Source organism: Ambystoma mexicanum, chromosome 3q, assembly GCF_040938575.1.
Source record: "Ambystoma mexicanum isolate Mex_15411 chromosome 3q, UKY_AmexF1_1, whole genome shotgun sequence".
NCBI lineage: Eukaryota > Metazoa > Chordata > Amphibia > Caudata > Ambystomatidae > Ambystoma > Ambystoma mexicanum.
In genome coordinates, this window is record NC_090926.1 from 671,809,580 (window position 1) to 671,835,078 (window position 25,499).

The 25,499-nt window shown below is 45.4% G+C and overlaps 1 protein-coding gene across 1 annotated transcript in view; it reads right to left on the reverse strand.

Moving 5' to 3' along the window:
* The window catches only part of FBXW10B (F-box and WD repeat domain containing 10B), a 322,682-nt gene that overhangs the window by 70,934 nt on the left and 226,249 nt on the right, over window positions 1–25,499 (reverse strand). Inside the window, exon 12 of the mRNA XM_069654556.1 lies at window positions 6,433–6,722. Coding sequence (XP_069510657.1) covers window positions 6,433–6,722 — 290 coding nt within the window. The remainder of the gene's footprint in view (window positions 1–6,432; window positions 6,723–25,499) is intronic.

Below are 25,499 nucleotides of genomic sequence, written 5' to 3' on the forward strand. Positions count from 1 at the left end.
TGCGCCCAAAAATGCCAATTTTTGTTAATAGCGCCACACTAATTGTGCCACAAATGCCCCAGTGGGGAATGTGGAATACCCATTACCGCCCAACCCTTGATCCGGCGCTAATAACGCGAGACCGGGTGACGGTAATGCTATTGGCGTGGGCAGTATCCCGGCGGTAATACTGCCTGCATACCGCCCAACACGTGATGATGCGCTCTTGTACCCCAAATGCTTCATACAGTTCATGTGTCACAGGCTCTCAAAGTATCTGTCCATACGCCACATTGTACCCACACTCAGAAACTCTGGGTGCATGGACAGGGTCAGGAGCTCCAGACACTTAACAGACCTGCTCCGTGTCTATGTGCGTCTATCTGCCTCGCATTGTCTATACAGGGCCTGATGAGATCACCACTCTGTGTTCATTATTCTGCACTCCGAGTGCTTGTGTGGACAGTGTTGCTTGGTTTCCTTATCTATTTACACTCATGTGGAAGTGCATTTGAACTCTCAGTGCAGGCAAGTTATTGAAGTTATGATGACTGGCTCCCACCTGAACTGCTACAGGTCTCCAGCAATCTCTGAAAAGGAGAATATTACAGAAATCCCAAGTAATATGCTACACTCAATTGATCACCAAAAAGCATCCCCTGATCATAATAGGTGAGGATTGAAACCTATAACTGGGGTAAGGCCCTAAAGATGACCTATTTAATAACAACCAAGATATGGTACTCTGTTTTTCTGAGCCTAGATTGTGTAACTCTAGAATGCACAAGATGGGCTTATGCTGAAGGCCCTCTGGGAAAACGGTGTTAGGACCCTCCACAGCATGGTTAATCCAGATATTGCAGGAAAACCAATATGTAATGGCCCTTGTGGAGAGATCATTATAGACTATATAGTGTGCATTGGCATTTTGTTCTTTCCTTTGTGGTCATGAACAGGCCTGACAGTGACCCCTCTACTCTAATAAACCCATATACTGCTCCAACAGAGACTGTGGGCCTCATCACAAAATTGGTGGTATCCACGGTGGTATTACCACAGGGGCTATTAGCGTTACTGCCAAACCCCTGGCGATATTAGCGCCGGATCATGGGTTTGGCAGAACAGTAAGTTCCCATTCCCCATTGGGCCCATTCGGGAATTCCCCATTTCCCATTGGGCCCAATGGGGAATTGTCTGCGCTACTAGAGCAGCGGTAATAGCGCAGAAAATTGGCAAAATCGTGGATGATTTGCTCCCAGCTAAGAGCTGGGGGCAAATCCACCAAGCCTGTGATTTGGCGGACCCTTAAATGCAGCAGTAATAGCATTAACGACGCATTTAAGGGTTACTGCCATACTCGTGATGAGGCCCTGTATCTTGGAAGGTCAAGTCACCACAAATCAACTTTCTAGCCACTGGAATGGCTACACGGATAAGGACAAAATAGAATAAACAAATTGTAAATATTATTTTGCATATTGAGGCATGTTTTGAGAGTTCATCACCAGTTGTAATATTGTCTAACTTTGAGCTCCTTACAAAACACCTAGGGGAAACCTTTTCTGCAAATAAGTCTTTACCTAATCAACACAATTCTCTGAGTTGGTCCCCACGAGACTGTAAACTAACAAGGTTGTATTGTCTGCTCTGAAGTCCAATCCATGTAAAAGTTACAGTTTATCAGCAGCCAGGAAGTTTTATAAAGCTGCTCTAAAACCTGCAAACATGACAATTTAGCCAAGGCTTGCGAACATTAGACTGAAGCTGGTGTGGATAGAAACTCAAGATTCTTCTGTGGAGTGATTGCTAATGGTCCAAATCACATGACAATTGGAAACCATCATTTTACACGATAAATGGACTAAATACTTTGGCGCTCTGCATTCCACGCCTACTGATGCTAAGCATAGCTTACTTTCAAGAGAAGTTGAAAATTCGAACAATGAATTGTTGTTACTTTTAGAAATCAGATTATCTCTCATTAAGGTTATTAAATTTGAAACTCTGTATTCAGAGACACTCCGAACACAGAACACAGCATGGATAGACCTCTAGCCAACATCATTTATAAACAATGAACACATATTGGATACATTTCCAAAGAAAGAAACCATTAAGAAAATCCTTAATGATGCACTGCGCTTATCACAACTTTGGAAAACATTTTAAGACCAATGAGAGATACCAGGACATTTCAGGAATATGGACAACACTATTTACTAAAGATACTCGTAAAGAGCATCAACATAGACTTGAAAAAGACCAGCAAGGTCAAAACATGTGTTGGATAGGCTAGAACTGAGCACGAATTTGCAAAACTGAAGACCACATTGGAATTGAATCAATCACTGGTTTTAACAAACTGTTTGTTTTAGCTTCATAAATAAATGTTTCAGATTAAATACCCCCAAGAGAGATAATCTGATTTCTTAAAAGTAATGATAAATCATTGTGTAAATGTTTTATTAAGCTGCACTTGATCTATAGAAGCAACTTCTCTTGTTCATATCTACTATTGGTTAGGGCATAACCATAGTTTCTGTTATTCAAGCAGCAGCTTCCTAACAAATATATTGATAGTTTGTAGCGTGGACAACACTTTGTGTTACTCATTTCTTGTATATGTACCTTACTTTCAGGTTGTGCTGCGACGGTTGATAATTTTTTTCTTACCCAACTCAGACATGTCAATTTGATATAGCTGAGGTCTCACCAGCCATGAATGCGCTCAAAGCGGGGAAAAGCCCTGACAGTGACTTTATACCCTCAGATCTCTTTATTGCTAACAAAGAAATATGGGCTCCCCTATTAGCATGCGTTTTTAATTCAATTTTGCAGACCCCCCGACCAGAGCTGGACGAAAGGTATGATATGTTCTATACACAAGATTTGCGATACGTTAGTACTCAGTAACTATGGACCGATATCGCTTTTGGATAACTGTTCAAAGCTATTTGGGGGAGTTATTCTAAACAGACTCCACAATTAAATAAATATGTCCCACATTCAAAACAACACAATTAGGAGTCAATAAAATGGTACACAACTGCACAGTTATCCATGTGCAGATATACAATATCTTGTAAGAGATCAGATGGGACGGCAAAGTACTATAAGATAGAACCATAACTTGGCCTTAACGGCTGAGTCAAATGCTGCCGCCAGATCCATAAACGCCACATAGAGATTTCTGTTCAGTGCATATTCCAGTCAGACGGCCAGCAAATAGAGATAACGGTATTGGTGTTATGATTTCAACGCTGACATGAAACCACCTTGTGATGTAAATAAAACTTAATTTGCCTTTAACAATTTTTGAAGATGTGAAACAGAATTAACTAAATCACTCAATTGAGCACTCTCTGCAATGTCATGCACTAATGGTCCTCTGTTTTGAAGGGACAACTTTCATACTACTCGATTACAAGTGAACTGTCTTAATTTAAATGCTTGAAGTGCAGTACGGCAAAGATGTCAAGATATGAATCAAACTGATTGCCGTCCCTTTTGACCGGCTACAGCATTATCTGCTTTCCATGTTGTATTTGTTTGCAAGAAACACACGATGGTGAGACGCTGTATCCGGTTTCCCATACTGAGGAATCACAATTTCTGTCATTGTTAAGAAGCTTTTAGATATTTATTGTGGGCTAGCGACACTGCGACAACATCAGCCCTAATGACATTCTTAAATAGTAATCTAACCATAAAAAAATGTCCTGGATAAAGTGAATTCTTGTAACAGGCTTTCTTTTGACTCGTAATTGTGTTGTTTGGAATGTGTGACGTATTTACTTATTTGTGAAGTTTTAATGGATTTTTGATCAGAAATGAACGTATTGATTGATTGGTGGAGATTGTTCATGACCACAAAGCTCTTTACGTTTTCCTAGTGCACCTAAAGCGCTCGGTCTAGGTGGCCCAGGCACTATGGCCTCACACTCAGGTCTTGTGCCTTTGAACTCCAATCTCTAAAGGTTCCCCAGACTCTGCACACTGTCTTCCCATGTGCCTGTATTCCTTATGCTCCGCCAATGTACCCAGGGCTCCAGATAGGAGGTTGAAGTGTGGTATTTTTCTCTCTTTTTTTGGGAATTTGGGAGCAAACAGAATTTAAAGGAATAAACATGCAGTTCTCATTGTTAACTAAGGTATGTTAGGTCAGTACAAATACATATGGATTTCAAAAACATTCGTATTTTTGTTACAACATGCCTCGTTTGTGCCTAGCAACTACAATAAACTAAAACATGTTATTTTTTACTGTTATAAGCCCTCTTCACACCCCATAACATAACAGTAAAGCTCCTCTGTGTGGCAGGCACTGCAGGGGCGTCTAAACTGAACACTACTTGCCCTGCTCCACTGGAACCGGCTGCACATCACAATAAAAACCAGCCCTACACATTTCTGCTTAAATTTCACTTACTTGCTAAAGAGGGGGGGGTCCTTCAGCCCTCCCCATTCTCCCAACCTGTCTCCTCCACTCCCTGCAGTGAGGCTTAATAATGTAATGTTGTACATTTATATAGTAATCTTCTTTAGTTTGAGGCACTTGCCCCTTAGTTTAATGTTAACTTTGTAAGTCAATTGTTTTCTTATATACAATTCTTTCGGTTCGTTTTTTCCCTGGTAAATGTCCTACATGTTTACAGCCTCATAAACTGGCTCACCACTTGTTCTCATCTTTGTGCTATTGTACAGACATCCTCCATGGAATGTCTGTGCCATCTGTAAATGTATTATTGTAAATCATTTGTGAATGAAATTGACATCCCAGTTCTTCAAATAAATACAAATACATCAACATAGGCGGAAATTAAGGACAGTCACTTGCTTATTATTAATGCCCTGTTTTGTATGTTGAGTTTATAATTTGAGGGATAAGAAATAGGTGTGCAGGTTAGCTAGTAGGATACACCAGCCACAGGTGCTTCACACTCTGCCCGTGTGTCAGAAGCTCCTCGCTCTCTGTCCATGTGCCCCTGGATCCGCAAGCTCCATTAATGAACTGCAAGCTCACACTTTCTCTAACCATGTTCCACACACCAGCTTGAGTGGGCAAACATGAACTCTTTTGATGTAAAACATTCCATTCTCTCCACCGCCTAATTAAGTCTCCAACACACCTACTGAAGAGGCAACATATATGGTCAGCACTGAGGACACCTGAACAAAGTGAGTCTTCAATTACAGTACATGATCCTGGCATCGGGGCAGCACCCAAGTCATCCACAAAGATGTACTAGCGAAGCATCGGCATTGCCCAATACCCCTGCTCTCTCTGTGTTTTGGTTGCATTGCCTCCTACAGAATGACAACAGGGTGTGCACTCACTGTAGAATAGCGAGTTACTTCTGCATACCGAAAATCCTGCTCGGCTCCAGAACTCTGCTGGACGGCCATTATCCGTGGAACACCCATAGCCCCATTCAGATGTTCCGGGATGGGTTTGTGGGAAGAGAAATGAAGAACGGCTCCTCTGCCAGATCCCCTTAACGGCACTCAGATCAAGCTTTAGGCATGCTTACAGTTAATGTGGCAGTACTGCAGGGGCTAAGAACCCCCAGTGCAGGGAATCCAGCCCCTTACACGAGCAATATGATGATTTGCATTCTTAGCAGCATACTGATTATTGCACCCAATACTGGCTTCAGCAAAACTAACTAACTCCACAGCCTCCTCCATCCTTCTACATATTCCTGAAAGGCTGGGCAATGGTTAATAGCCCATTATTGCCTCATAGCCGCAAGATCTCTAAGCTGTTTGAGCAGTTGTGGAGAGAGATCAGAACAGCTTCCTGGAGATGAAATGTGGAAAGTGAGCTCCATTGACTCTATGGCCTGTAACCCAAATGATTCAGCGCAGGATTGGAATTAGGGTTTCTGGTTTTCAGTGTTTATGTTCTGTAAATTTACAAAATTTTAAATCTTTGCATATCAGTGTGTATACATATTTTGCAGAAAATAATGGAGCGCAGACGTGTTTTTCCAGTGTACATGGCAAACTTGTTTATTAAAATATATGCTTTTTGGACTAGAAATATCACGAGGGTATACAATGTTCTCAATGGACAGGCTATTGAGGGAACACATTCTGCAAATACTATGTTACATTGTTTTTATTTGTAAACTGTGTAATCCTATTGTATGCCAGGCCCCCTTCTCCAGCCACCTCTTCAACCCCCCCCCCAAACTTTCTCCTATCCTTGCTCATACAAAGGCATCACTGAGAAGAGGAAAGTTCGGGGGGCGGGGGTAAGGGGGGACAGTGTTTCACGATTTAAACAGAGGAGGTACTTTTTCCACAGTGGTGTTTTTCCAGGATTTATTGGATTCAACTGAAAACCGGAAAACCTAATTATAATCCACAAGATTAGACCATCCCACACTGATGGAGTCTACTAAGCCATTCTTCGAGGGACAAACACTGAGATAAATAGAGATATATTACTGTATGCCGTCTTCATGCTGCGTGCCGACAGACTGCGAGCATGGTGGGAGAGACGGCTCCCACCCTCCTCCAGATTTTCATCCGACTGCTGGTAGATCTTCCTATTGCTAGAGCCCACTCGCTTCATACGCTGGGCCCGCACGTAGGCATATGACTGCACCCGGAATGGAGCCAGCTTGAACTTGTCTCTGTCCTTTGGCACATCCACTCGTTCTGCCTCTATGGAATAGTCCCAGTGCACTGCCTCAAATTGGAATATCAGCACGCTGCTCAGAGCATTCAGCACGATCCTGCAAACATGAAGATCAACAATTAATGGCACCATCCAACCAACTTAAACTATTTATTTTAGATCAGTTCTACTTGAGTTTATAGTTTATGAAAAGTGTTGTACTAAAAATGTTTCCCTCCCTGTTTCCCACATGATTTACAATGTGCTCAAAACGTAGTCTAGCAGGCAAGAGGGACAGTTAGATATAGTTACTTATTCCTTGGGCTCTCAGCAGAACCTGCCAAACCAACAAGGTCCTATTAGTGGCAATTGTGAAAGTGTTTTTTGTTGGTGTATTTTTCCAGTCATAGCCCCACTAATACCAGCAACTCACATCCAACTGGATACCAAAAGGGCGGTGGCCAGCACAGTTTTGTCATAGGAACTGCAACACAGCATAATGAGACGATTCACAAAGAGGTTACACTGACTTACTCCTGACTTAAGCCTGAAGTGGGGTATAGCTCCAGGCGTAAATCAGGAGTATGTGAGAATTAGTCATATGTAAGTGAGGGGGGGCATGGCCACTGGCTGAAAAATGGCTGCTTAACAGTGGAGCTCTTCCCACTGAACCCTCCTCTCCCCGGATAAATGCAGTTGAGGCCCCCTCAATGTCTATAAGCATGAGTCTCTTACCTCTGAAGGGCAAGTGAAGCCATTGGCGCTGTTGGTGTGGACTAAGATATCCCTGCTGCCGGTATCGGAGGGACGCCAGCGATGATCAGGCCGAGATCGGGAAAATGGTGGATGGTGCAGCTCTGTGAGAGCAGCGGTTGGCTGCTAGCAAGGGAGGCTGTGGAACACCGGAGCCGCTGATGCAAGTGAACAGGAGAATATAGCGGAGGGCAGTGGCTCACGGGCTGCAACGACAAAGGAAGAACCGCAGCACGGCTCCTACAGTGAAGAAGCTGGAGACGGAGGAAGAGGACACAGAGCCGAGGGGGTAAGCGGTGCTGCGGCAAGGCCGTCGGTGAAGATCTCAGCCAAGAGGCATGAATGACATGCTGCAAGGAGGAAGGAAGTAAGGCACTAAGCGTAAGGAAATCGAACGAGGGACAATAATAAAGATATTGTAGGGAAAGCCTAATTAGCTGTAACACCAGGTTGAGGACAGCAGCACTGGAGGAGCTGAGTGAAGTGCTGACAGTGGAGGAGAAAGGTTATCAGCGCTGAGGGAGCAGAAGGAGGAAAGGGGAAAAGAGATCCCGTAAATGTCCTTATACTTAAAGGTTGGAATGCTGGTAAATGCTGGTTGGAGCTGAATGGTCCTGGCAATTCGTCTAATACCTGGAGGATCTGTCTCTCTGGGCTAGAGCACAAATCTGTAAGGCTAGTCAGTGCACTTAGTCCAAACAATCAAGTTAGAATGGACTGGTGTGTCAGTGAGTAATTCTAGAGTAGATTGAGCTTGCAGCATTACCACAGGATGAATTTGGCATATGGAGGGCCGCAGTCAGGAACTGGAACCCTCTCAGTTGTTTCTTTTTCTACAACAACTTGCTAAATTAAGTGAAACTGTCTCGTGCATGGATGCGAGGGAGAAGGGCAAGCACTCAGAGGTATTGGCAATCAATGGAGACGTGAGCAGTGTGAGAAACCTGAGTGTATTCTCCCATGCAGACCCTGAGAATCCTCTATTCCGGTGGCCATGGGAGGACCATTAATTTGTGGATCCCAACCCTGGGGGTGGACGAGCGAGGGAGTATCACATGGGTAGGGGAGTTTGGAGTTGTACCCATGGGAGGACCCCGGGTGGGACATGTTATCCCAATGCAACTGTAAGCAAGGAGGAAGAAGTCCCTGAAGTCTTCATGGGAACTGCAGGTCCCACTGCCCCTGATCCAAGAGGGAGGTGGAAATATTGTACCAGAGCAGAAGCAGGCAGTAAGGAGGTTCAGATGAGACAAAACATGGCTTTGACCTCAACACCTATTTATCTTCTCCTATTTCATAGGCGGTACTGTAAAGACCAGTACATTCATGGCAGAGCACCAGGGGTAGGGAGTAACCTAACAAAAGGGGAATCACCCCAGTTATATAAAAAGAGGGCCAGGGGATTACCCTCTTTCCTCTGTCAATCACCCCATGATTATTCAGCCTATAAATATAAATGTCTGTGTTGTGCTGTCTCCCCCTCCGCATTTACAACATGTACTGGGAAGAAGAGGCGACAGAGTTTGAAATATTACCTATAGGAACAACACCGTGCAGGGAGAGGCCTATTGCACTCCACCACTAGGCTGTCCCATTAATAGAGTCAGGCAAGGTCAGGCACCTGGCATTAACCATACACACCTGACTCCACTTGACTCCCAGTTAGGGTATAAAAGGTGTGGTTCTACCAAAAGAAATGAACGAGCTGGTGCCATGGAGGCCAGGAGACAGAAGGCTGCAGCTGAAGGAGCCATGAGCATCTGGAGGAGAAAAGAATGCAGGCTGCTGACCCAGTGTGTAGAAAGGGCTACAGAGTGGCGATGGAGCTGTGTCTCCAAGGAGCCGGATTGCGGAAAGTTGCAACCTGCTGGCCGTGTCCAGACCTGTGCTCGTTCCCTTGGGACATGTGCCATTCCCAGGGGTGGCCAAGGGGCAGGTGGTGAGACCCTGAACCCGACCCACATATCCCAACGAGATTGCCCACCAGCGCTGCGCTATGTTGTGAGTTTCATGAGAAAGAGTAACTCTGTAGTGTGCGGGTGGCTGGAGCGGGAACAGTGAAGGCGTGGCAAAGTACGAAAGGCAAAAGAAAGCAGAAGAAGGAAAGGTGTGTGAGTGACACGAAAGTAGAAAAAAGCAGAAGGTGATAATTTTGGAGATTGGGAAACAAAGAGGGTATGAGCGACACAAAAGAGAAAAGGAAAAGGCAAGAGGCACAGGAAAGTAAAAGATGGGTGCAAGAGCACGGCAAAATGGAAAGTGTGCTAGAAGCACTGCAAAATAGAAAGTGTGCAAGAGGCACAGACAGACGAGAGGTGGGAAAAAACAAGGACAGAGTGAAAGAGGCACAGGAAGGAAAAGGTGCCAGGCGAAAACTACAGAGTGTAAGGAAAGGGGCCAGAAATCCGAGTGGTCATGCATGGGAGGAGCAAAAGCCCTGCATTCTCTTATACTGCCATGTGAAAGAACTGTGCTTTAAGAGGTATATCATGACAAGGTGAACCTATGTTTATGCAAGAAGGGCCTATGCTCTGGGAAGGGAACCATGAGAGGCCCACAGAAAATTGCGAAAGACATTGTTATAAGGAGAAAGGCCAAGGATTGGAGAAGGGCACCCGAGAGGCCGAAAGGAAACTGTGAAAGGAATTGTGAATTTTCATTTGAGACAAGAGAAGCCTAGTCTTGGGGAAGGGAACCCTGAGAGGCCTAAAAAACAGTGTCTTTTCTTTTGGAAGCAGAGGGATCCAAGCTTGGGGAAGGGAACCCCAAGAGACTCAGAGACAGTGTGAACCATATTGACTTGCTGCAGGAGCCCTACCTGGAAGATTCCAAGGGCACCCCTTTTGCGTTGAACTATTTGTTTAAACTGGCAGAGCTAAACCTGATGGTAAGGCTTCCTGAAAACAGCCTTGGTTTGCATTTCTCTTTGAACCACCATTTTCATTAAGAAGACCCAACATCACATTTGGTTTAAGAGTGAGGGCAAGCATAGGTTTTGACACAGACAGACTTTGGTTTTGGATTTATGGACATTGACAGCCCTTAGAAGGATCAGTTGAGGGAACAACCCCATTAGGGATAGGGCCAGTTAGACATTACACCAACCCTACCAAATTTATAATAAAGGTTTTTAAACTGTTACTTTTGAGTCAGTGTCTTTCTTGATTCCATGCCTGCCTTACAGCAGATATAATGATAGACTATCTGAGGTGGATGAAAGAGTGGGTAGAGTGGAAGAAGTTGCCGATATGTTCAACATGCGGGAGCAGCTGTAAGAAGTAAAGAAAGGGAAAAATTAACTGGAAGACAACAGCAGCTGAACATTGAAAGGTCTGCAATGGAGGAAGGATTAAGACAGGGAAGGCAGAGGGAGAAGTCCAGATCCACAATGAAGTCTGTAAGCGATATTCAATCAACACTACAGCTAAGTCAATGCCTAGTCTGGGATGCTGAGGAAAACCCTTATTGATGTATTTTTATGTCCAGTTCAGTACTCTGGATGACAAACCTTGTATAACACCCCCCTCTTAGAATCCCCCTGACCCCACTGAGCCAAGAAGTAAGTAGGTTTTTTTTGCAAATTAAAAGGTTTATTTGAAAATTTAAACAATATATATATATATATATATATATATATATATATATATATATATATATATACACATATATATATATATATATCACACTTCTATAAATAAATTGATAATGGATATTACACTTGTGAATATGACCGTGATCAACAATGGATAATGTTACATGGGTACACTGATTTGGTTACTTAGGAGTAGTGTAGAGGATGAGGTAGCTGAAAATGCTTGATGGTTTCAAGGAAATGCAAGGTGGAATAAAATGCAGTACAGAAATAACTTGTTATGATTTAAGCAAAAGGTAATATGATCACTTTTTCTTTTGACAATTCACTCCCCCCTATGCAATACAAGAAATGAAGGAGAGCACACAGTCTTCAAGAATCCCAACAAATCACACTTTATAATGCAATACACAGTTCCAGTTCCCTCAGCAAGCTTAGAGAAAACAGGGATGAGTTTTAAACACAGGTGAATTACTTTAATGTGGTTTGCAGGGAAGTGAAAAGGTGCTAAAATTGCTTTTAATTCCCTCTAGAGGTTCAGGGTGAGTGAGAGATGCTTGTTGGTAGTTCAGGCTCACTTTAGCAATGCTCTATGAGTTATTACCAAGTTGCAAACGGATTTTAACAAAAGAAAGAATGGAGCTGCTATTTTGACAAGTGGAGAAATTTAGCCAAAATCGCAAATTGCGCTAAATTTCGCGAGTGCGTAAATCGTGATTGCGGAAAAAGTATAAGGAGTAGGAAGTCGGTTCCAGGTTCGTTGGAAAGCCTAGAATCACAGCTTTAAGATGAAAGTTAAACCACGTTTAGCCCAAACGGTTCCAGAGATACGGACGATTTAATAAAGGTAGATTTTTGGATTTAAAGTAAAACTCAAAATGACAGGCGACAGCTTGCAGCTGCAGAATTGACAGGTGACAGTTGTGCAGCTTTAAAAATGACAGATGACACGATTTCTAGGAGGCTGTTCTACTTAGTTTAAAATAGTTTGGATTAGATTATTTTAACTAAGAGATTGGTTCTGCACAGTTCTGCTAGGTACTCACAATATCAATTTGAAATAGGCCTCATCACGGTCTGGTCAGGTTGGACTGGACTTCCGGCGGGTGGTTCTGAAGTCCCGGCTATCTGGGTCAGCTCTGCTCTCTGGGTCTGTCAAGCACCGGATCTGCTCACAATGGTCTGGTTTGTGGTTCTCTCAGGTTCCGGATACAGCACTGCTTTCTGGATACTGCTACAAGTTCTTGCAAAAATTATTGGCAAAAATTCAAACAGCTCGCCCGGCTATTGAACAGTTTGGTTGGTTTTGTGGCCTGCTGAAGAGGATTCAGCTGGTGGATTCAGGCCTCTCTGCTACAAATTCTGGAGTTAATTTCTGCTACAGGTTCTGGAGATTGATGGATTTGAAGTCTGGATCTCTGGATGTGAAGTCGTCGGTCAGCATGCTCCGCAGCAAATGGAATTGAATGTCTCTACCTGTCCCAGCAGTCTCTTTTTATGTGTTTTGAAAAATGGGTGTGTGCCTGGGCCTAGCTAAGCCTGCCCCTCTCTACTTGTCATTGACCCAATTCTCCCCTCTCCCATGATTGGGGGAAGGAACTGGATTGTCATCATGATGAGGTCTGTTTATGGGTCAGAGGATCCTCCCCTGTAGCACCAAACCATCCGATCCCTGTCTTTGTACGATGTCGTGTCCACTGATGACAGAATTCTCCCCTTTTCATCCAGATAACGACCTCTAAACCTTTCCAGATTTTACACAAATGTGCACCAGGGAGATGGGTTTCAGATGATAAAGTGTCCGATTTTTAACATTCATACATTTGGAGTAGCAACCTTTTTTCCGCTACTATCCCCAGGAACATACCACAGGGTCCTAACACCTCTTAAAATGTGCACAGAAAAATCACAAGAATAATGATATTATTTATATAAGTTTGACAGGTCCGTACTATGAATTATCCGTCTTTTTAAAAGTATGCCCTGGTCAAAAAGGGGTGTGGCTTCCCACATCACATGGTGGAATAACTGGTTTATCCACTTCCCCCAAGCTCAGATGGCTGGCAGAGGCACTGCCCCTCCCAGTTTCCCCCAAGAGGAAGCCACTTTACGATGCCCCCAATATAACATTTGCCCGAGTCAAGGAAGTTGCATTGTTCTGTCCCTTCCAGTTCCCAGGTGCCCCACCCCTAATCTAATCAGAGAGGTGTCAACTCCTTTTGGTAAGGGGCAGCAGGATGCAGCTAGGCCTGGGAAGAGTGGCTGAGCAGGTTTCAACTCCTGTCGGGGGTAGTTGTCAGGCAGAATCCAGTTTCATTAAGCCAAGTTTCAGCTAAATGTCACTTTTTGTTCCCAGTTTAAATCAAACTTACAATTTTTACATATACATTAAATAATTACTTCCTTCAAGTTCTGAGTTGCTTTTTGGCAATCAGCATTGCCATTCCCAATGGTTTCAGGCTACTGTGTGTGTAGCCCAATGGTGGTTTTAGGCAGTGCCCTCCTGTGCTCACAACATAGGCAAAAATGGGTGGCAGCCTATTCTTCATGTTTTCCCTGTGCACTCTCCGGGGAGTTCTGCCCATCATGATGTTTTCCATGCCAGTACTGCACAGTTTTATGGTAGGGCTTGGATGCATGGGTAAAAACATCCCACAAGCCCCCCCTCTTGCGATGGCCATTCTGTCCTTTCACTGATGGAACTCGCAAGATCTGGGATGTTCGCCTCCTCTTCTTCCAATTCCATAGATAGCACAGTTCAGCATCTTTTCCTCCCTCCAGTCGATCAATCAGTTCTCCTGGCTGGTCCTGATGGGAGGATTGGGCGGTACCCCGGGCCCCTCGGGTCTCTGCTCCCGGTCCCCGGTCGTCCTCCTTGGTCAGTCTCCATGGTTTCATCTCTCCTAGGATGATAAAGCAAAGCGGCAATACACATTCCTAGACATTTCTTTCCCACCACTGATATGGTGGGGTGGCATATACATTTTATAGTCAAAACATTTGCGTTCTTATTTTAACCAAAACAAGATACAATTATAAGACATTTTTTTCCAAATCATAATATTTTAGAGACTATATGTGGGATATTTTAGGGTTGGAATTGAATTACTCTGGAGCGGTCCCCTGTGGTATTGCAGAAGACGCCTCCAGTTGTTGCAGAGTATGTCTGGGATGGCAACACTTTAGCTGATTTATATGGACCCACTTGTCTTCCCCCTCTGCCAAACCACCTTTGGGGATGCGGATCTTGTAGGCCACAGGGGAGATTTTGTCTATAATTTCAAACGGTCCCTTCCATGTAGGCAAACATTTTCGCTGTTTGGCCTGATTCCTTTGGAAATTGTATAGATAGACCCGATCACCCACCTTATATTCCTTTCGGGTAGTTTTCAAATCATAGTGGGTCTTCATGCTCTTGGCTGATCTTTCTAGATTCCGATGAGCATAGGCAAAAGCATGTTGAAGGTGTTTCCTTAAATTCTCCACATACTCATGAGTTGTGGAGGCATTTATCAGTGACTGCTCTTGGGTCCTGTAGAGCAAATGCTGGGGAAGCACTATCTTGCGTCCAGTCATCAACTCAAATGGTGACATTTTAGTTGCGGATGAAGGGGTAGATCTGATGGCCATTAGGACCAGAGGTAATCGGATATCCCAACTTGGCCCAGAATCTGCCACAAACTTTTTTAATATGCTCACAATGGTTCGGTTGTATCTCTCCACAGCTCCAGAAGAAGCTGGCCTGTAAGCAATATGTAACTTCCTTTTGACCCCCAGTATCTCCCACATCTTTGTCATTACTTCACTGGTGAAGTGGCTACCTCTGTCTGACTCAATCCTTTGAGGTAGACCAAAACGGGAAAAGATGTTGTTAATCATCAGGGCAGCTGCTGTTTCTGCCTTGCAGTTTGGGGCTGGGAGATATTCCACCCACTTGGTAAACAAGCATGTAACGGTCAATATGTACTTGTTTCCTCTAGACGAGCAGATTACAGGGCCTACAAAGTCGATTTGCAAATCTGACCATGGCAGTTTCATCCCCCTCTTTTGGAGAGGTGCACGGTGTGTGAGGGATGATGGCTGAAATTGTGCACACACAAGACACCCCTTCAAGTATTGGTCGAGGTCCTGCCCCATGTGTGGCCAGTATGCAACCTCTCTTAAGATTTCCAGTGTTGTGTGAAGCCTCCTATGACCGGCGGTGGCCGCATCATGGGCGTGACTTAACATCAGGCTTCGGAATGAGGTAGGAACCACCCACTGATCGTGGCCAGCTTTGGATTTCCTTACCAGCAAACCGTTTTGGATTCGGAACATTTTTGGACATTTCATCAAGACTCTTAGGTCCTCTTTCCCAATGTAATCGGTATCCGTCAGGGGAAAGTTCTCAGGGTCCTCAAGGTGTTGGTAAAACTTACCAATAATTGGATCCCCCTTCTGAGCTGTAATTAAATCAGCATCAGGGGTCTCCTTACTCATTTGTGCAGTTGAAAGATCATTGTGAGCATTCGCCTGGGACCTAGTGACCTGGATTTCCCCCAACAGGGACTCTATTTCTATTAGATCCCCTTGGATGGACCCGGTTTTGGCCAGCTGACCAGCTAAGTAATTTCCAGTTTTGTCTGGTCCCTCTACTTTGGAATGACACTTGATCTTTTTCCAGTAGATGGTCATCCCATTCGATGTGACCAGATCATCTATGTTTTGGATTAACTTCCCATGTTTCAGGGGTTTGTTATTAGCACATAACATGCCTCTGGTTTTCCAATCAACCAGGTGCTCCACGAACCCGTTCCGTACATAATCCGAGTCTGTGATTATGACCAGTTCGTGGAGTTGATGTTGGACAGCAGTGAGGATGGCCTGATGCACAGCCATCAATTCCGCCACCCGACTACTTCGGGGACCAATTTTGTATCCAGCAGAGGGTTCTGGGGACTCACTCACCCATGCGTTCCCTATGCCGGCCACCAGTTAATTCTCCCCGTTGTTGTCAACATGGTAAGAGCATCCATCCACATAGACAGTGGACATTCCCTCACACTTGTCTTCTTCAAAGACTTTGTGTGGGGAATTAAGGTATGCCTCCATGTTGTCCTTGATTTTTAGACTTTCGTCCTCGAGACAGTTTTCTCTGGCACAATCATGCAAGTCAGCCAGACCTTGCGCGAGGGGACTCTTCTTGTTTTGGCCATATCTGACCTCCACAGGAAAGCCTTGCATTGACAGAATCCAGGAAGTCATTCGGGAATTACTCAACATTTCCGGCCCGGATTCTGTCACTTTGGAGATATTGCAGAGGCTGGTGTGGAGTCTCCACTATGATGTGTTCCCCCTGGATAAACGGGCGGTAATTCTTCAATGCCCACACCGTTGCCAGGAGTGCCTTCTCACAATCGTTGAATTTTTCCTCCACAGAGGATAAAGTTTTGCTTACATAGCAGATTACTTTATTGACCTTGTCATGCTTTTGGTATAATACTGCTTGTTTCTGACAGGGTAAGCTAGGCAAGGCGCTTGTGAGAGGCTTCTTTTGAGTTGTCTTACTGCCTCGGATTGTTCTGGACCCCATTCCCACTTAACCCCCCCTTCAGGAGATGAATCAGGGGTCTAGTGATCTCTGCGTAGCCCTCAATGAACTTTCTGCTGTAATTAGTCAGTCCAAGGAGGCTCCTTAGTTCCCGCAGAGTGGTGGGGTCTTTCAGTTTCTGAAGTGCTTCCACTTTCTTTTCCTGGGGACAGAGACCCTGAGGAGTAATCTCATGCCCTAACAAATTAACACGGGTTCTACACCACTGTGCTTTCTGAAAGGAAAGTTTTGCTCCGGCGGCCCACAACTGTGTCAGAACATAACAGATCTCCGCTATGTGTTCTTCCACAGATGAACCTTTGATGAGGACATCATCTACATAAGCCAGGTTACCCCTCGCACCCAGGTCGGGCATGGCCTTATGTAAGAAAATGTTGAATTCATTGCCGGAGTTGAGGTATCCGAAGGGAGTACGGGTCCAGGTGTACTGCTGGCCCCCAAAGGTAAAAGCCAGTTTGTATTGGTCCTCCCTACTGACAGGCACGGTCCAGTATCCATTGGTCAGGTCTATTGCAGTGAATACTTGTGACCCTTGAATCTGGGCCAGCCCTTGGTCAATGTAGGGCAGAGGCCATCGGGAAGTATGGACCCGTTTGTTGAGCTCCCTAAGGTCGGCGCAGAGTCTCCACTGGCCGTTTGGCTTCAATATTCCCAGCACCGGATTATTGAAAGTGCTGTGGACTGGACAGATTATTCCCCGGGACTCAAGGTTCTTAATTATTTCAGTAAGGGACTCCATGGCTGCGAGAGGCAAGCTATATTGCTTCACAAACACTGGAGTCATTCCAGGGTCCGTGGGAATTGTTGTGGTGTGGATGTCGGTGCGACCGCAGTCATATGAGTCTACAGCAAAGATCTTGGAAATCCAAGAAAACTTGTTTCAACTTTTGCTTCTGTTCCAGAGTCACACAGGCATCAGCTAGGTTGACCCTCTCTTCCACCATCTGCCTGAAGCCGGGAAAGACTTCTGGTTTGGCTATCTCAGCGGCCTCCTCCAGCTGGGTGGAGAGGTCCCTGGTGATTTGGACTGGAGGCTTCAGGTGGGAAAGGCAGCCCTCATGGACCTGGAAAATCACCTCATCCCTCCTGAAGTCACAAGTCACATCTTCCTTACCATAAGGGCAAGAAGTGTACACCAGGAAGTTCCCCCCATGCCGGGTGAAAATCCTGTCTGGTGTTGTATTGTCATCACTGTCACTGTCAAAACAGTCCTTGGGGATTGGTCCTAACAGTTCATTTCCTAGATCAATGGAAAAATGTCGGTCATCAACCGCCATTCCAATAATGGTGCCTGCGGCTAGAGTAATACTCTTTAAGTCGCTGTTATCCACCTCTATTGGAATGGTGTCATGTTCTATGTTGACTAATGGTGTTGGGTTTACCCCTAACCCTTGCTGTTGGAGAGAAGCATTTAGATGAATATAAGCATCAGGGTTTTTCAATTTTTGTCCTCTTTTAACTTTCACTTCCAGGGAGAATTGTCGGGTCCTTTCTGGGGTGGTGACTTCCTCTTTAATCTGAATTTCAACTGCATAAGGTAGCAATTGAGCTGACCTAAATGCCTTTTCTGAATCATCAAAGCCCATGGGATTATCCGCTAATCGGGACCAAGCTTTATTAGGTCCAAACTAATGGCAAAGCGATTGAGAATGTCACTGCCTAAGTAAAAGGCGGCAGTGACGTCTCGCACGACCCAACAATTATGGACTATGCTCTTGTTGCCAATGGAGATTTTGAGCATACACCTGCGTGGCAGGAGATGTTTGGAATTAGGTGCTTCCAGGTCCATTTCCCATTTGTCTATCAGTTTAAATGTGGGAATGGCTGGATCTTGTGGGAGTTGGCGGAACATGGCTTCGCTGATGAAGCTCTTACCGTTGTTCACACACACTCGAGCGAGAACAGAGTCCTTCCCATCATTTAACCGAACAGGGATGAACAACTTCTCTCCAATTTGCTGAATATCAGCCAGACTCTGAGCTGATTTCACATCTTTCTGGACTATAGGAGTGGGAGTTTCTGATTGTGGATTAGTAAAGAATTTCAGGGTGTTTCCGTCCATTGTGGAATACCACCTTAAACTGGAAGGAAGGTTGATTTTCAGAAATAGAGAGGACCCCCCCCCCATCACCAGTCTGTTGTCCTACTGCTATTACTGTCACGTCTGGAATTTGGTTGTTCTGGAAGTGAAATTCTACTTGGTCAGATTTTTGTTCAACCATGTGGCAGGTGCCATTTAAACTAACATGGTTGACACTCTGTTTTAATTTTATTGGTCGACTAGTCTGGGTCCAGAGGACCTTGTTTACGCAATCTATTAGGGGTGACAACCTTCTCAGGAGGTCATTCCCTAGTAAACAAGGGGTGCCCTGTGGAGTCACTACTATGACCGGGTGTTTCAACTTGTGTCGCCCAATTTTGATGTCCAAATCTGCAGTCCCCTCGACAGGAATTTCCTTCCCGTCAAAGTTCTGCAGTTGTCAAGGAAGAGAGGTGAGAGGAATACGCTAATTATCCCCCCTTCCTGCATTTAGTTCATCAAAGGCCCTTTTGGACAGAAGGGTAGCTTGGGATCCAGTGTCCACCAGTGCCAAAATTGTACCCTGCCCCTGTACTTGTACCGGGGCATAATATCTTCCCTCCTTCTCCTCAAGGGGGCACAGATAATGCACATTTTTGGACAACTGGTGGGCTAACTTTCTGGTTTTGGACATGGCGAGAGAAGAGATTTGGGCAGAATTCTGTGGAGAGTCTTGGGAATCTGAAAGAAAAAGTTGGCAACTGGAGATCAGAGCCATTGTGGGTTCCCCTGGTTCCGGTTCTGGGCCACCCCCCCCTTTGTGGAGGCAGTCACCAGGATGGGTTTGAACCAGGGGATTTCGGTATTGTGGGTTCTGGGATGAGATGATGGGCGGCGGTAGCTTAGTCTCCACATCTCCCCAGTCTGAATTGGCGTCCCTTGGGACCCATTTTTCCTTGGGAGGAGTTCCCCCATCTCTAAAGGAGAAGATCCTCTCCCCAGGATCCTCTGAGGATCCCTCTCCCTCAAATTGGAAGATCTGTACCTCCTCCACAAACTGGGCCTGTTTGGGTACTTTGTTTCTCCTACCTCCTTTCTGCTCCTTGGGTGGCAGACTTTCAGGGGTAGGAGATTTTGTTTCCGGTTCCTGGTTTTCCAGGGGCTGTTTACAAGTTGGAAAGGAAGCTTCATCCAAGGCATTACACACCCCTTCCCCTTGTGCCTCCTCCCTGGAAACCGGTGGGTTATCGGGGTGCTGCCCCAGTCATTGTTCTGGAGCACCAGGTCCAGAGTTTGGGGCATTCTGCAGTGGCATGCTCATCTGAGGGTTCTGTTTTGGACCTGGCGCTCAAGTTGTGAAACCCGCTCAGGCTGATACGGGCTCTATTTTCTCCCCTGGGCTGATCCCGGGAAGGGTAGCTATCCCTTCTCTGGTAATACCCCGGATTGGGAAGATTTGGGTACCCCTCAACCCTTGGCCTCCCCTCTCCCGGATTAGGTTGTCTGGGCTCAGGGAATTGGGGAAAGGAGGATGGATGGTTTTGGGGTTGGAAATTGGGTGGATACCTGGGAAAAAAGTTCTGCCCAGGATTTGGTGAATTTCTGCCCTCCTGGGGGAAGTTAGGAGGGAAGTTCCCCGGGTTAGGCGCTTGGCTGGATCCCCCCCCCTTGGGCTGGAGGAGTCCACACATAACCCAGGATGGGTCGGTTTCCCTTGTAGCGGGGACTTACATAGTCAGGGGAGCGGGGGACCCCATTTGTGGGACTACCTCCTCGACTCCCTGTCTGTGACTGGCCCAAGGGCCTTCTGGGCTGTGAATTATTTGGTGAAGGCAGGTTTTTAGGCCCCCCCATCTCCAAATCTAAAACGGGGGCAACCTTTACCTCTGCCACCTTGGCAGCAGCAGGGGTGCTGTTGGTTTTGGGGTTTTTCTGTGCATTATTTTTATTTTCGATGGGCTTCTGCACCTCATAGATCCGGGTAGCCTGTTCAATGACCCAGTCTAAAGATCTTTCTCTCTCACGAGCTGGGTCATTATGTATTTGGGTAAGGCATGGAAAAACGTATTGATAAATTCTCTGCTATCCGTGCGCACCCTTCTGGTGGTCTGCGCAAAAGCACGCTTTAATTCTTGCACAAACTCTTGTGGGGCCTGATCCTCCCCACATTGCAAATTGCAGGCTGCCTTGCGAGCCTCTTGAGGATTTCTGTGAACAGAAAAATGTTTCAAGATGGCCGCCTTATAGGTGACCATCTTAAATGATTTTGGTCCTCCAGCCCCGCAAAGAAACTGGAGTATTCTGGGGAGAATGTCCATTTGACGTACTGGATGCAGCTACTGCTGTCCTTCAAATGGAAAGTCTCCATCATTTGCTCATAGAGCTCCAAGTGTTCCCAAACGGAATACTTGGCGTTCTTATGATAAGGAGTGATGACACTCCTGATTGCCTTTATTTGTTTCAATGGGTGTTTAAGCAAGGCCCTTTTTGCCTTGTTGGCATTTTTGGTTCGGGTAACCCTGGTCCATTCATCCTCTGACTCAGAAGCACTGCTCCTAGAGGTGCCCGTCTGATCTTCCAGGTTTTCCCGGATTCTGCGAGCCTGGGAATGGCTGGCAGAATGTGGGGACCTGGTCTCCTGTGTCCTGTAATGCTCAGAGGAGTCTTCAGACCCCTCCTTGCTGCCAGGATTTGATGGGTACCCCCCCACTGACCTAACTGGGCAGAGGTTTTCAGGATGCCCTTAATGGGCCTACTCTCCTGGGGTTCCCCACTAAATTGCACTGTGCTTGGGTGCCCAAACCCGGATGCCCGCCCATCCATTCCTGGGAGGTACTGGCCTATGAGCCCCATACTTCTAGCTGGATAGTAATCTGCCATCCCCGTGGCCATGGGGTCATGTGCGCGAGGGGACATGGGGGTGGCAGAGTCCAGGGACTGGGAGAGATGAAGACCTCTGGTACTAGGGCTCCTGAGGTTATGCTCCGGAGTTTTTCTTTCCCAGCGAACCTCATCTCTATCCGCCCCTGTTCCCTGTTGCAATGCAAGAGCCTGCGCTTTCAGTTGCTCAGTTAAGGCCTTACTAGACTCTATCAGTCTCTCCTGCATTGCTACCTGTTGCTGGAGCCTATCATTGTGCTGGCAGAGAGCCTCATTCTTTCTCTGTGCCTCCTGATTGGTCCTGGAGTACTGGGCCAGTCTTTGCTGCAGGAGGGTTACCTCCTGAGCTGTGTCCCTATTGGCCTGCTCCTTTCTTTCCAGAGCATCCTCAACCCTCCTGGTGTGCTCTAACAAGTTCTGGTGTTCTTTTTGAAGGTCACCCAGTCCCTGGAGGTGATTTTCTTCCATTTTCCTTTTTAAGTGGCAGACTTCCTGGCCTAAGGTATCCCTTTCCTGACTAAGAGCCTGCATCTGTGCCGCCAGGTCGTCCCTTTGCCTTTGGAAGGCACCAGCTTTCTGGCGCTCCTGATCAAACTCTGCCTGGGTATCCAGGTCTTTCAGAATCAATTTATTGCTTTCCTCTTTCTCTCTGTCTAATCGAATTTGCAGGGTGGCTACCTGCTCTGTGCATGCCCTGTTGAAGTCCAGTTGTTGCTCCAGCTTTTTCTGGCTCTGCAGAAGGGAGTCCAAACCTTCTTGGTACTTCTTCTGCAAGGCCAGAAATCTGGTATCCTGGTCAGCCTTTTCATGTTGCAGCCTATCCATATCCTCCTTTATTTTAGTGATGTACTGTCTGCTGTCATTTTCTGACTCCTGGCTCCCGCGCAGCCTCTGATCAGAAGAGACCGGTCAGATTGGGCCTTTTCTAACGCCATCTGTTGCCTATTTGCCAGATCTTGGCCTTCAGCACATTTGTCCTGCATGACTTCCATATATAGATACAAATATGCCGCTATCCTGGCAATCTTATTGTGTTCACCTTTTGCCTTAGGGGCCATATATAGTTCGCTCAGGGCCACATGTAGGGGACCCTGATCTCTCCATATATCTGACCCTGTTTCAGTGACCTGTTGCGCGATTGCCTGCAACCAGACCGCCTGGTCCAGATGAGTCCACTCACCTCTCACAAATAGCTTATGTAAGAGGTGCTCCCTCGCTATTTTCATATCTACCACGGTCGTCATGCTGGAGATTGATCTCCCTCCTGACTTACAGAAGTTAGTATTTTATTTTGCAAAACAGACTGTTTCCTTAGAGCGTTCCTTTGAGGGGTGCTTTCACAGTGTAAAATAGTGTGGTGATCTAACCGGATATGTGTATCTGGTCAGTTGGCACACTGTATTAATCTGAACAAGTGGTAAATCTAACCCAGAATATCCCGGCTCAAAGCCCCCATTTTTGTAAGCGATATTCAATCAACACTACAGCTAAGTCAATGCCTAGTCTGGGATGCTGAGGAAAACCCTTATTGATGTATTTTTATGTCCAGTTCAGTACTCTGGATGACAACCCTTGTATAACACCCCCCTCTTAGAATCCCCCTGACCCCACTGAGCCAAGAAGTAGGTTTGTTTTGCAAATTAAAAGGTTTATTTGAAAATTTAAACTATATATATATATATATATATATATATATATAAATATATATATATATATATATATATATATCACACTTCTATAAATAAATTGATAATGGATATTACACTTGTGAATATGACCGTGATCAACAATGGATAATGTTACAGGGGTACACTGATTTGGTTACTTAGGAGTAGTGTAGAGGATGAGCTAGCTGAAAATGCTTGATGGTTTCAAGGAAATGCAAAGTGGAATAAAATGCAGTACAGAAATAACTTGTAATATGATCACTTTTTCTTTTGACAATTCACTCCCCCCTATGCAATACAAGAAATGGAAGGAGAGCACACAGTCTTCAAGAATCCCAACAAATCACACTTTATAATGCAATACACAGTTCCAGTTCCCCCAGCAAGCTTAGAGAAAACAGGGATGAGTTTTAAACACAGGCGAATTACTTTAATGTGGTTTGCAGGGAAGTGAAAAGGTGCTAAAATTGCTTTTAATTCCCTCTAGAGGTTCAGGGTGAGTGAGAGATGCTTGTTGGTATCAGTTCAGGCTCACTTTAGCAATGCTCTATGAGTTATTACCAAGTTGCAAATGGATTTTAACAAAAGAAAGAATGGAGCTGCTATTTTGACAAGTGGAGAAATTTAGCCAAAATCGCAAATCGCAGTAAATTTCGCGAGTGCGTAAATCGTGATTGCGGAAAAAGTATAGGAAGTCAGTCCCAGGTTCGTTGGAAAGCCTAGAATCACAGCTTTAAAATGAAAGTTAACCCACGTTCCTAGCCCAAACGGTTCCAGAGATACGGACGATTTCATAAAGGTAGATTTTCGGATTTAAAGTAAAACTCAAAATGACAGATGACAGCTTGCAGCTGCAGAATTGACAGGTGACAGTTGTGCAGCTTTAAAAATGACAGATGACACGATTTCTAGGAGGCTGTTCTTATTTTAACTAATAGATTGGTTCTGCACAGTTCTGCTAGGTACTCACAATATCAATTTGAAATAGGCCTCATCACGGTCTGGTCAGGTTGGACGGGACTTCCGGCGGGTGGTTCTGAAGTCCCGGCTATCTGGGTCAGCTCTGCTCTCTGGGTCTGTCAAGCACCGGATCTGCTCACAACGGTCTGGTTTGTGGTTCTCTCGGGTTCTGGATACAGCACTGCTTTCTGGATACTGCTACAGGTTCTTGCAAAAATTCTTGGCAAAAATTCAAACAGCTCGCCCGGCTGTTGAATAGTTTGGTTGGTTTTGAGGCCTGCTGAAGAGGATTCAGCTGGTGGATTCAGGCCTCTCTGTTACAAATTCTGGAGTTAATTTCTGCTACAGGTTCTGGAGATTGATGGATTTGAAGTCTGGATCTCTGGATGTGAAGTCGTCGGTCAGCATGCTCCGCAGCAAATGGAATTGAATGTCTCTACCTGTCCCAGCAGTCTCTTTTTATGTGTTTTGAAAATGGGTGTGTGCCTGGGCCTAGCTAAGCCTGCCCCTCTCTACTTGTCATTGGCCCAATTCTCCCCTCTCCCATGATTGGGGGAAAGAACTGGATTGTCATCATGATGAGGTCTGTTTATGGGTCAGAGGATCCTCCCCTGGTCAATTTGCACACAAATCTATTTCTGACCCAAATACCTATTTATCTATGCACCATTTTTCTCATATTATAGGTCCAGTTTACATATTTTCTGTAGCACCAAACCATCCGATCCCTGTCTTTGTACGATGTCGTGTCCACTGATGACAGAATTCTCCCCTTTTCATCCAGATAACGACCTCTAAACCTTTCCAGATTTTACACAAATGTGCACCACGGAGATGGGTTTCAGATGATAAAGTGTCCGATTTTTAACATGCATACATTTGGAGTAGCAACCATTTTTCCGCTACTATCCCCAGGAACATACCACAGGGTCCTAACACCTCTTAAAATGTGCACAGAAAAATCAAAAGAATAATGATATTATTTATATAATTTTGACAGGTCCGTACTATGAATTATCCATCTTTTTAAAAGTATGCCCTGGTCAAAAAGGGGTGTGGCTTCCCACATCACATGGTGGAATAACTGGTTTATCCACTTCCCCCAAGCTCAGCTGGCTGGCAGAGGCACTGCCCCTCCCAGTTTCCCCCAAGAGGAAGCCACTTTACGACGCCCCCAATATAACATTTGCCGAGTCAAGGAAGTTGCATTGTTCTGTCCCTTCCAGTTCCCAGGTGCTCCACCCCTAATCTAATCAGAGAGGTGTCAACTCCTTTTGGTAAGGGGCAGCAGGATGCAGCTAGGCCTGGGAAGAGTTGCTGAGCAGGTTTCAGCTCCTGTCGGGGATAGTTGTCAGGCAGAATCCAGTTTCATTAAGCCAGGTTTCAGCTAAATGTCACTTTTTGTTCCCAGTTTAAATCAAACTTACAAGTTT